This window comes from Echinops telfairi, unplaced genomic scaffold, assembly GCF_000313985.2.
Source record: "Echinops telfairi isolate 266 unplaced genomic scaffold, ASM31398v2 ScPeMD7_7469;HRSCAF=8507_1, whole genome shotgun sequence".
Taxonomy (NCBI): domain Eukaryota; kingdom Metazoa; phylum Chordata; class Mammalia; order Afrosoricida; family Tenrecidae; genus Echinops; species Echinops telfairi.
Window position 1 is genome coordinate 70928654 of NW_022111373.1, and position 12587 is coordinate 70941240.

Genomic DNA, 12587 nt, shown 5'->3' on the forward strand with positions numbered 1-12587 from the left:
GAATACAAACCCTTTAGACCCCAGACAGATGATAGCCGGGCACCATCTGCTTTCTTCACCACACTTATCTTCAGTGATCTCTTGATGAAGGCGAGCATCAAGCCGTGGTCATGTTATATGATTAAATAAGAACGAACTCTTGTTCCATTGGGGCTAGAACTCTCCAGATCTCTCATTTCTTTAGCTCCACCCCACACATCCTCACATGCCGGAAGTGGGATGGCTAAAAGTGCTTCCGGGGCAGGAAAGGTCCGCCGGCAACATGGCGGCCCCCTTGGAACTCAGCTGCTGGGGAGGTGGTTGGGGGCTCCCGTCGGTGCACAGTGACTCCCTGGTGGTGCTGGTGAGGCCGCGCGCGGACCGGCGCGCGTGAGAGGGGGCGGGGCCAGAGGGCTGGCGTGCGGCCCGGCGGCTCCCTGCGGCGCTGCGGGGCTGCGGTCATTGCGACGCGGTTCGTGCGCCGCCCGGGGCCCCGCGTCCCCCGTCGAACCTGGCCCGTGACCCTGCCTGGGGCTTGCGGGAGCCACCTGGCTGCTGCGCGGGGCCTCAAGCTGCCCGGGCAGCGGAGCCCCAAGCTGGCCCTGCGCCCGCCCTCCACGCCCCGTCCGTTAGGGCGCGAGGTCCCCTTTACAAGCCGGGCCGCTGGTGTGTGCGCCCCTGGCGGGGGTCTGGGAGGGTCTGGGAGGGACGGGGCTCCCCTGAGACCCTCTGTGAAGTCCAGCTGCATTACATACTCCACCTGCGCATTACGCACTCGATCTGAAATGTTGCATTGCAAACTCTGTTTCAGGCTTATGCCAAATTTTCGGGGGCGCCTTTGAAAGTCAATGTCATAGATAACACCTGGAGAGGTTCAAGAGGTACTGTGCAAACTTTTCAATCCCGCTCTCTGCCCTCTATACATTCTCCCTTTTTAAAGCCATGAGACGTGACCACCGAATGAATACCTTGAGGTTCTGTTTTCTTTGTACCATGACCTTGGCCTTGTGTTGCTTATGGTTTGATTATTCTGAGTAATGCCTCCATGTGTAAGCCAAGGAAGTGTGGAAATTATGAGAAAGAAAACTGCGCTAGAACAGCGCTTTGTGAAATCGAGAAGAGATTAAAAAAAAAAGATAGATGGTCTTACTCATTGTTTCCTCCATCAGCTGGGTAATTGGTGCCGTTTTCAGATTAAGCCCTCCTCACAGTCCATCTAAGTGCCTAGTTGTATGTCAACTCTTTTCTGATTCTAGGTGACGTGCCAATTTTGACAACTGAAGACAGTACTGTTTCTCAGCCGGCAAAAATACTAAACTTTTTAAGAAAACAGGTTGGTAGTTTCTTTTGAAGAAGCCTTTTAAAAAATTCAGCTTTTGTTTGTGAGGTAGTTTTTGTTTGTTTTTTTGGGGGGGGGAGGGAGTCAGCTCATTAGACCTGAGAATCATTGCTCCCAAAATAGGAATTTTACTATGATTTGAAAGTTATATGAAGTATAGTCAATTTATATTTTTATCCACTTTATTTGTCTTTTATTGAAGTTTAGGTATAAAGCCATTTTATCCCGTTCGCTATCACCTGATTTGATAGGATTTCCACGTTAGTTACACAATTGCTACATGTCGTTCTGGGCTAAGTTCCCACCAGCCAGCAGTTAACTTATTTTTAAAAAGTATGTAATCAACTGAGAGTTGCAGTGGAATGTTTCATGAGAATATAATTTAGGCCTATGGATTAACGTGTATAAATATGTATAAATCTTTTAAACATGAAAAGATTTGTACATGTGCCTAAGTTATCATTGTTTTTCCAATGCTTTTTTTCTGGAGTCCCATGTCAGTTGAATTTAGAGCGTTTTTAAATGGGAAGGCTTTTAAAAATAGAATAATTAGAACTTTTTTGTCTCATTAGTAAGTTTCCGTTTACTAAGCCATGCTACATGCTATGTACGAAATTCAACAATGAGCCACCATTGACATAACAGGAATTAATTGAAAGTTACCACTGACATCTTGAGCTTACCGTGTACATGTCATGCCGTGCTCTGAACCTTAGGTTTGTCAAGTAGCAGTTTTCACTGGATTTGTGTATCGTTTCAGACATTGGTGAGGAAGATTAGGAATCCTAATTTGTTTCGTTTCACTTCTTTGGTGTGTCCTTTGACTCCTGAGGTTCTTTGGCTTTCTGTCTTTGACTAGAAATATAACGCCGATTACTACCTCTCGGCAAAGCAAGGGGCGGATACCCTGGCGTACATTGCTCTTCTGGAAGAAAAGCTTCTCCCTGCAGTGGTGAGCAGTCATACATTGACGGGATGTTTGGGACCTAGACGAACAAGTTTGTAGTCTAATGAGAAGAATCATAATTTTAAAAGGCTTTTTAAAAAAACGCGGGATTTTCCTGTGTGCATTCATCTTGATTCTTTCATATTACTGTGAAATAGGATTCCGCTTGACATTCAACTAGTTTACAAACCAAATAAAAAGGAAGACAGTAACATCTTGGACATAAAATTTCGTTGTGGAAGATGGAACTTGTTGCTGCGTGTATGCAATCGACTGAACTGTGAACCATTCATTTGCTAAGAATGTCCTGATTACCTGCTGTGTGTCAGGCCACATCCTAGGTGTCTGGGGTGGAGTAGTCAACAAACACGTGTTTAAAGTGATCTTGTGTTAATCCTTGAGTCATTTGTTCGCCACTTTATGCACACACTTTTGTGGGACACTTTCACATTGAGTGGCATATACATCTTTCTTTTCTGTAAAAGAACAACTTTCTGTCTTTTCCTCCTTCTCTTGGCAGCTTCACACATTCTGGGTTGAGAGTGACAATTATTTCACTGTAACAAAGCCATGGTTTGCTTCACAAATTCCTTTTCCCTTGAATTTGATCCTGCCTGGAAGAATGTCGAAAGGAGCTCTGAACAGGATTCTCCTGACCAAAGGAGCGCCTCCTCTCTACCACCTCCAAGAAGTGGAAGCACAGGTAGGGTCTGGGTGACTCGAGGTGCAAGAGCTCATGAGAGAGAGCAGACAAGGCTCCCTCTAAGATACCTGTGTAGAAAGCCTTTTTAAGGATGTCATTTCATCCTTATTAGATATACAGAGACGCCAAGGAATGCCTAAATCTTCTGTCCAAGCGATTAGGGACCTCTCAGTTTTTCTTTGGAGATACGTGAGTACATTACAGTAAAAGTCATTTCCATATTTTGTGCCCATATATTCAATGAGCAGTTATTCAAGGGAAGTTTCCTGGCCCCTAGTTAAAGGTGAATGTTCACTTACATAAGAAAGCTTTCATGGCTTTTGTGAGTAGGAATGTTTCCATAGGTGGTTGTTATCATAGCCTGACTATGCTTTCTTTGCTCCTTTGCTTTAACACAACTCTTCATTCTTTGTAGGCCTTCTACCTTGGATGCCTATGTGTTTGGTTTCCTGGCACCACTTTATAAAGTGCACTTTCCCAAAGTTCAGTTGCAGGAGCATCTGAAACAGCTTTCCAACCTGTGCCACTTTTGTGATGACATCCTAAGCAGCTATTTTAGGCTTAACCTGACAGGTAAGTGTCTCATTGCATACTAAGTATGAAAATCAGTTCATAGCTCACATCATCAAAATCCATTCCTTATTTCAATGAAGACGTTTGTGGATTGTGCTTAGCTGCTGGTTTTTAGCTTTTCAAAGAAGCTACATTTTTTCCAACTTTCTTTGTGTTCCTTTGTATGTTAGACAAGAAAGTCTATTCCTTTGGACTTTATGCATAATTTCTTGATTCTTGGTCTTCAAACATCGCCCCTTTGAAGTGGGCCCTTTTCTTTGCAAAGACTAAGGCACAGGTATTTATTGAGTCCCTGCTGAAAGATAACTTTTGTCCTAATGCAAATGGGCAGTTCCTTTAAATCACTCTTACCTGCTGCTTCTAGCATTTTCCTGCGTGAACAGAAAGCAGCAGCAGATTGCTTTGGGTGAGGGGCGTGCCCATGATTCCACCACTTGCAAACTGAGTCCAGCAGACTGGAGGTATAGTAAACAGTGAGCACCTGCCGCTTAGCTTTGGGGAATGTGGACCCATGCACTTAACTGATAGGGATACTAAATATGTGTTCGGGGAGTTGGCTGATGAAATATTACTTTTAAGGACCAGACGTCATAAACAGCTAGCTTAGGTTTATTTTTGTGATGGCTAATTATATAGGGAAGACCATGTCTGAGAGCCATGAAATTAACCAGCCAAAAGGTTGGCAGTTCAAAGCCGCCCAGAACCACCTTGGGAAGCAGACCTGGAAATCTGCTTCCCAAAAGTCAGAGCCTTAAAAATCCTCTGGCACACTTCTCCTCTGGACACGTGGAGCTACCAGCAGGAGGAAGAGACCCATTGGCAACTAGCAGCTACCTTGTGTCTGTTGACTGCTGGTCCCCAGACCTGGCTGGTGCACACCCAATGCAGAATCTTGGGTCCTACTGCAGACTTACTGAAATGCAGTCCCTTAGCAGGGGCTCCAAGAACCTGTATTGTTTAATGTCCCTCCAGCTGGTTGGGATGCCTGGTAGGTAGTTGTTTGGGAGTTGCTGCCGTAGAAGCCATCCTGTAGTTGTAATCACAGACCGATTTGAAATGGTTGAGGTGGGGAGGGGAAGTTTCAGTTTGAGAAGGTAACCAGAACTGCGGTGTTCTTTCACTAATGACTCTGAGGAGCACGGTATTAATGAGCATGATGCTTTTGCTAACAGTGTCCCATCAGAGGCCAAAGTTCAGTCTTTTTGTTTTGGATTTGGTTTTGGAGAATTGCTTTCTTTCTGATTTTGCCTTTGAACGCAAATGGCTATTGTCTTTGCCTGTTTTCGTTTTTTGAGGAGTGGGGCACTTGGGAGGGTGGGTGGCCTCGAAATCCAGTCACTCTAAACAGCTTTATAGGTTTTCAAATGTTTCTGTCTTTCTCTGCTTTCTGTCCTGGCTCCTCAGGCGTCTCTCCAGCTGGACAAGACACGGTAGATGCTAATCTGCAGAAACTCACACAGCTTGTAAATAAGGAATCCAACTTGATTGAAAAGGTCAAGTTTACTTCAGTCGTTACTTTATAGTAGTTTAGTATGTTCCTTTCTGTGTTTAATAATGTAATTTACTACACACATTAACTTTACCCTTTTAGTCTAGTTTTTGTTTTGTTTTTTAATAGTTTGTTTTCCAGAAAGCTGATGAAATATGCATTTACTAACATTGTAAAGAATGCAGTGTTTTCAAGCCAGTAGTAGGCTGATTGCTTTGGGGAAAGATTGGCTAATGGCACTGCGTTTATACTTACCTCACAATTAGTGCCGTGCAAGTCAGGAGCCTCGAACGGCTGGCTTTCAGCAAACCAGCTGCCTGCCTGCCTGCCTGCCTGCCTGCCTGCCTCTGTCTCTGAAGATGATCGTTTCTTGGGATTGTAAGCAGCGGGCATGTCTTCTTTATGTCCTTTTGTAGTTGCAGCATTGTAACATCTTTTTCTTCTGTCCACGTGATCTGCTTTTTTCTCCTCACCGGCCTTCGGTGTTCTAAATGTAGTCTACAGTTTTTCACCAGTGTGGATTTTCCCACCGTGGGCATGCTCCCTTAGTGCTAGAGATCATGATGAACTTGCGCGAGGAGAAAACCAACAATAGAAATCTTAAGGGTGATTCTAATTGGAAATATTCAAGAGCGCTACATCTTTTCTTCCAGCTGTCTGATAATTTTCCCTTGTACAAATGAATAAAACTTCCATTTTTTCATTAAGTGAATTGGCCAACCGCTCTTGAGGGCCGGTTGGAGGCGCTGTGCTGACTAGGTTTATGTGAGTTACCTCAGAGAAGCTGGGCAGCAGCTCTCTGTGTGCAGGCACTGCTGTCCCTGCCGTACAGGTGAGCATGCGGACCCTTTGAGAGTGGCTCATTTCCCATGTTCATTCAGCTGGAGGGAGAGAGGAGTTCAAGCCCCACACATCTGACTCCGGAGACAAGGAGATCTAAGGCTCTGGGATTATTCTCCAGAGGCAGCTAACTAATGATTGAGAGTATGTATCCATTATGAGTGGTTTGAGTAGTCAGGCGTTTCCTTCTCTGAAGAGGTTCTTTCTCTTTTTGTAGTAGTTGATATGTTGTCATTTGATGGGGTAACATTGTAAAACTCCTGAACTGACATTCTCATGAGCTGAGTTCAATCCTGAGCCCCTCTCCTGGGAGGAAATATATTGGCTGTTAAATGTGGGTGAAGAAAAGGTTCTTGGGACGTTTTTTAGACACTCCTTTGTTAGTTAAAACCCACCGTGGGATGAAGTCAATTTCGACTCACAGTGAGCCTTTATATCTCAGTGGTTCTCAACCTGTGGGTCGTGACCCCTTTGGGGGTCAAACGACCCTTTCACAGGGGTCACCTGATTCATAACAGTAGCAAAATTACAGTTATGAGGTAGCAGCAAAAATAATTTTGTGGTTGGGGGTGGTTCACCACAACATGAGGAACTGTATTAAAGGGTTGCGTCATTAGGAAGGTTGAGAACCACTGTTTTATAGGGTTTCCAAATCTTTACCAGAGCAGAAAGCCTCATCTTTTTCCCATGGAACAGCTGGTGGGTTTGAACGACCAACCTTGTGGTTAGAAGTCTAGTGCTTATCTGACCCCCACCCAAGCTCCTTTTGTTAGACAAAGGCTATCCAGTATAGTTTCTATTTTCTACATGTAGCAGATTCATAGCAGACCTGGAAAGGGAGTCATAATATACCTACTTGTACCAGAGGTCAAACCAAGAGGTCCTGTCACCACCTTGTAGTCTTCCAGTGTGAGCGATCACCATAAGTGAATGTGTCCTGACTGGGTTTGAGTCAGGCACACGCCCATTCCCACCCTGGACCCTCAGTCACACCTGTTCTTGAGTGAGAAGTGTGGTACATTGGTTGCTGTAAAATAGAACAACAGACATATTGATCAACGCTGTTGACCATTTGGATACAAAAGCTAGAGTATAGGTTCCCAAACATATTTGACCAACCACCCCATTTTCAGGGGAAAAAAGTACTGGGTGACCTGCTGGAAATTAAAATCTTTTGTACTACTGTAGACCATAATCCAGGGTAAAATATAGGTATCTGCTTTTTCAGCCACCCTAAATCATTTTGGCACCCCCCCACCCCCACCCCACCGCCCCAAGGGCCTGTGTCACCCACTTCAAGAAATAGTGATCTATTATCCATAGAGTTCTGTTGGAGGAACTTTGTTCTTGCAAGTAAAAAGACATCTTGACACTTTCGATTCGCTTGTTTACCAGGAGTCTTTTCTATCAATCTTTTGTTCTCTTTCCTTTCATGTAGATCCGGTACACCTCTTCTAAAACATTTCCCTTGTGCTTTGCAAGAGCATTTTGAGAACCCTAGGGAATGTTTTAAATACTCTGCACATATTCAAACTCTTAAAAAACAAACAAAACACTTGTCTATTAAAGCGGGTAACGAAGTTCCTTTTTCTTCTGATTTAGTATTTCCTATGGCACTTGCTTCCAAATCCATTATGAAATTCAGCTGCTAGGGAGGGTCTGGGTCTTAGACTTTGTGGGCTACCCTGGTGTATTAGTCTGGGTACTTTAGAGAAACAAATCCACAGCAACTCATGTATAAGAGAGTTTTATGTAAAGAAAGTGTACATCACGAAAACATCCCAACCCAATGCTGCCCAAGCCCACAAGTCCAACATTAACCCATTAACCCAACACCAGTCCACAAAGTCCTCCACCTCACAAAACAGAGGCAATGATGCCGACTGCAGGAGGAAAGCTGAGTCAGTGAACGAGTAAGCATCTCAGCACTAGCAGGGGTCTCCACACGGCTGCTCCAGGTCCCAGGACTGCATCGGGATAGGTCCATGTGGCTTCTCCTTGGGGATGTCTTGTAGGAAGTCAATCTTGCAAGCTGAAGCAGGGAACTGCTAAGGCAGCTGCACCTGGTGCAACCATCACAAAGCAAGAGACCTGAGAACTAGAAAGGCAAGGCTCACCACCCATTTATCCCTCCACCTTTCAATTAGCCCCACATGTGTGTATCGGCCAGGTTGGTACAATTAACTAACTCACCTGGCTATCATAGCTCTCAGTTACACAGACTCAGTTCTGAACAGAACTGAGATGCAGTTTTGTGACCCCTGAGAGGCAGATGTACTCTTTGGAGGAAAATCTGGTTCTCTTGGAGAAATTTGGAGAACATCAGGTTCTCTTCACAGCAGGCTTAGAACTAGGGTTTTGCACTGGTTTAAACCGGCTAAGCCATGACCACCACAGCAAAATTGGAGCAGACCCAAGTTTGTAAAGTGTGTGCTTATTAGAATGGGAACAATTCTGATCGAAGCCTGGACAAGAGACTTGATATAAGTGTAGTGAGCCTTTCAGGAGCCTGGTGTGGGTGTTTGGATTATCGCCAGTGCAAAAGGAGCCCTGGTGCCATCCAGGGGGTTAAGTGTTGGGCTGCTAACTGAAAAGGCAGAAATTTGAACCCATCAGCTGCTCCACAGGGAGAGTCTAAGCAGTCTGCTTCTGCAAAGATTGACAGCCTTGGAAACCCCAGGGAGCAGTAATGCTCTGGCCTGGACTGGGCAGATCTTTGGACTAGGTCTAAAGAATTTGCCCACCTTTCTGCGTCTTTTCTTATGTCTCTTGATTTAAATACAGGCTGCTGGAAAGAGGTGGGTAGAGTACAGCGCATTATGGAGAGAAGGGAGTCTGACTGAAAGAGCAGTAGTGTTGGAGCAGGAACACTGGGGCCCAGCCTCCCCCCTTTCACCAGCTCTGTAGCCCAGAGGAAATCACTGAACTTTTCCGAGCAGCATTTTGCTAATCTGTCAAATACGGAGTGATTGTGTCTGTTCTTTTCTTCTTCCCAGCTGTTGTGAGAATGAAATGAGCTATTGTGTGTGAATGTGTTTTGCAAACTCTGAAGTTTGGTGTGACCGAGTACTCCTTTTACACTCCCTTTTGGAAGACCGCTTACGCTGTACAGGTCAGTAGGGTGTTCCTCCTACGGAGTGACTTGAATTCTATGAAGGTTTCAAAAGATGGGCCGCATTGCTTTTTTTTAGGTATTGAGTCAGCTGGTATGTGAGGTGTGACATTTCAGATTCTTGTGAGATTATTTGCAAGGACAAAGGTCTTCCCCATAGCCCTAGAGATAGGGTTCTGTAGTCCTCTAGGCTGTAGCTTGGATGGGCAGACCACAGTCCACACGAGTAGTGTCAGCTGTCTCTTTTGTGCTTTCCACAGATGGATGACAATCTTCGCCAAAGCCCTCAACTTCCTCCTCGCAAGCTGCCCACCCTCAAGTTAACACCAGCAGAGGAAGAAAGTAATTCCTTACAACGGCCATCGCCCTGACAGCCGCCATGCTGTGTGCCCAAGCGTTTACCTTCGAGTCATATGACTGTCACAGAGTTCTGTCAGACTCAGTGTGTTCGGGCAAAAGAAATGCTGTCAATACGTCTAAGGAAGACTCTAGTCAGACAAAAGGAGCTTTTTATGTCCTTGTTTATTTTAATTAGGACGCTTATACTTCAGTTTGGCCATGCACTTTAAGTAACATCAAAGTGAACACTAAATGAACTTTGTGGGAAAATACATAGTACTGTATGTATATATATATATATAAAGAAGAAAAGAAAAAAAAAGAAAACCTGCTTGAATTTTGGCCTTGGTTCATGTGTCACTCACCAAAAGCTGCAATTCTCTTCTGAATGTGCACTCTTAATTTATTCAAGTTAATTTATTCAACTTACTAATATGGTTTTCGTAGATGAGTCTGAATATTTAATATGTGGCTATTTTACTGAGATTCTTCCCCACCCCCCACCCCTTCTATTAGAAATCTAACGCCGACTTTAGGAACTAGGAAAACTATAAATTACTTCCATAGAAAGGCCGGTTATTTAAGTTAAACACAATGAGCTCTTTAGTAATGCTCTCTTTAAGTCTAAACTTTTGGGGGTTTAGTACCACAGATGTAAATATTAAAGGTGGTCATGTACAGTATTCAATATGACATGACTATTTGCTTATGTGCTCAATATAGGTTAACAAGTGCTTTGATGTAGTTTCTTGGGCAAATGTGCCAGCTTAAGGCCTACGGATTTGTAGCACATCTTTAAGTCTAGTCATCTCTTCCGTGGTTGATTCCAGGAGAACTGAATGTGTTGGTTATCTTTGTGCCAGGCTGTAAAGTCCTGCTGAAATGTGCCCACCTGTTAAGTCACTACCCAGAAGGAACCCACAGCCAGAGCAGCAGAAGTGCCTACTGCGCATGCGTCTCCGAGCCGTGTGCTTTCAGGTCAGGTAGTCAGAAGCGTCATTTCTCCCCGCAGTTCCAGGGTCCAAAGGAAGAGTGGAAACAGCAAAGACTTTTCAGAGCTTGTTCTTTAGACCGGTTGTGGAAATGTTAAAGGATTTGCCACGTTGGTAATTCTATCTACAACAGAAACATGCTCACCTGAGTGGCTGAGGTGCTTCTGTTGTCCTAAGCACCGCTAATGGGTTTTTGGGATAGGACCATGCTTTTGATTAGTGTCTTCGGATATTAGCATGGCGCTCAGCAAAGCCTCTCGAGGCCTGCACAAACTCACATGGTAAGGATGCAAGCTTTGTGGTTGAGAGACTCATCTGATGTCATCTAAGCTGATGGCCCTCCGCTGTCTCTGGCCCTCACCCTACCACTTCATTCTGCAGTTAGGCAGCTGTTCACACAGGAGTCTTTAGGCCAGTGGTTCTCATCCTTCCTAAAGCTGTGACCCTTTTATACAGTTCCTCATGTTGTGGTGACCCCTCAACCATAAAATTATTTTTGTTACTACTTCATAACTGTAATTTATCAGACGACTCCTGTGAAAGGGTTGTCCGACCCCCCAAAGGGGTCGCGACCCACGGGTTGAGAACCGCTGCTGCTTTAGGCCATTCTGAATTTTTTGTGTGACCGTTTTGAATAAAAAGAGCACCTAGGTAGTCTTAAATCTTGTTCATCTTTTGAGATGCATTTGGGGATAGTACCTAATGAGCTTCACATTCCATCTATAATAGGATGAGCGAGTGTGTGTATGATGTGACATTAATCTTCAAAGGCGGGTTATTAGATTCTGGCAATCTGAAATCTACGTGACTATTTTATACTTCAGAATCATGACCGTGGGACTTTATTGTCCCCCAGGAGTGATGTATTTCGGAGAAGGGTGGTTAGCACATTAATCAGACATCTGTTTACGCTTTAGTCAGGGTTAGTCATGTTCAATTATGATTTATTTTAAGCGTTTCAGAAAGCATTTAAAGTGGCTTACAACTGTAGAACACATGTAATACAGAACTATTTAAAGTTAGCTTTGGGGGGGGGGTTTAGGAGAAAGATTCTATGAAGATTATGATCCTAAGGATTCTAAAATTGAATATTAAATTTAGCTCCAGGGTTCTCTGTGGGTAAAGTCAAAAGTAACACTGGCTTATGTATGCTTTTCTTTCAATAAAACTAATGTCCATGAGTAGGAAAAATGTGTTTAAATTTTTCTAAGACTGTTGCAAATTTATGTTCTTAAAATGCACAGAAGTCACTCCAAACCTGCCCTGTAATGTTCCTCACTACCATCAAGCACATTCTGTCTCAGAGCAGCACTGTAGCACAGGGTCGAACGGCTGCTGTGGGCTCCTGTTTACAGGAGTAGAAAGCCTCATCTCTTTCCTCTGGAGAAGCTGGTGGTTTCAAAATGCTAACCTTGTGCTTAGCAGACTGGCGTCTGACCCACTACACCAGGGCTTACTATAATGTTTAATGTACTGAAGAATTTCAATCCAGAGAAGTCGTTTTAGAATTACAAGTATCTGTCCTATTTTTAGAAGGAGCCCTGGTGGTGCAGTGGGTTAGTTATTGGGCCGTTAACCCCAAGGTGGATGGTTTAAAACCACCAGCTGTTATGCAGGAGAAAGATGGTGCTGCCTGTCCCGTAAAGATTTACATTATCTGGTACCTTATGTAGGATCACTATGAGGCAGAATCAACTCCATGGTAGTGGGTTTGGGCACTTCATCCACATATCACACAATTCAATAGTTCCATCATATTGAGCAGAACTGTATAATCATTAGCACAATCAATTTGAGAACATCCCCTGTCCCCCACTATGGTTAAATCGCTTTTTAAATGGGTTTGGTCATTTTTAGTTCAACTAAAAGAATGATAATTTGTTTCCATTTTGGTCATCTCTACTTTCAGTTGCCATTGACCTTACGTGATTACAGCCTTTGGGAACTCTGTAGGGTAGTTCTACTCAGAGAGACTCTGGAGGGCAGAGTAGAACTTCCCTGCAGGGCTTCCAATGCTATTAATCATTACAGAAATTTTCAGTCACAGCTAAGTGCTTTAACCACTGCCCCACTGGACTTGCAAGGAAGCCGGCACTGAGCACACACACTGCTGGGACCAGTCACGCATAATACAGGAGGCTGTTCTCAGACTGAGCTGAAAGCTTGTGGTCAGTCTGTCAGGATGTGCTTTAGATAAAGTAAATTTGCTGGGATATCGGGTCCACAGTCTGAAACCAAATACTGGACACTACTTCTTTTGATAGGTGATGATCAA

At 44.1% G+C, this 12587-nt stretch overlaps 1 protein-coding gene across 3 annotated transcripts; it reads left to right on the top strand.

Moving 5' to 3' along the window:
• Positions 1 to 261: 261 nt before the first annotated feature.
• Positions 262 to 10008, top strand: MTX3 (metaxin 3). Of its 3 annotated transcripts, XR_006679593.1 has the most exons (10): positions 262 to 343; positions 791 to 860; positions 1236 to 1312; positions 2178 to 2270; positions 2785 to 2967; positions 3080 to 3156; positions 3383 to 3540; positions 3905 to 4001; positions 4945 to 5033; positions 9242 to 9329. XR_006679593.1 is itself a non-coding variant. In XM_004703514.2 (9 exons), exons 1-9 carry the CDS (start codon positions 263 to 265, stop codon positions 9350 to 9352), a joined length of 939 nt encoding a protein of 312 aa, XP_004703571.1. In that variant the 5' UTR covers position 262; the 3' UTR covers positions 9353 to 10008. The 3 variants fall into 3 exon arrangements, 2 of the variants coding, with proteins under 2 accessions (XP_004703571.1, XP_045141264.1); XM_004703514.2 differs by lacking the exon at positions 3905 to 4001 and having other exon boundaries at positions 9242 to 10008; XM_045285329.1 differs by lacking the exons at positions 3905 to 4001; positions 4945 to 5033 and having other exon boundaries at positions 9242 to 9335.
• Positions 10009 to 12587: the final 2579 nt, after the last annotated feature.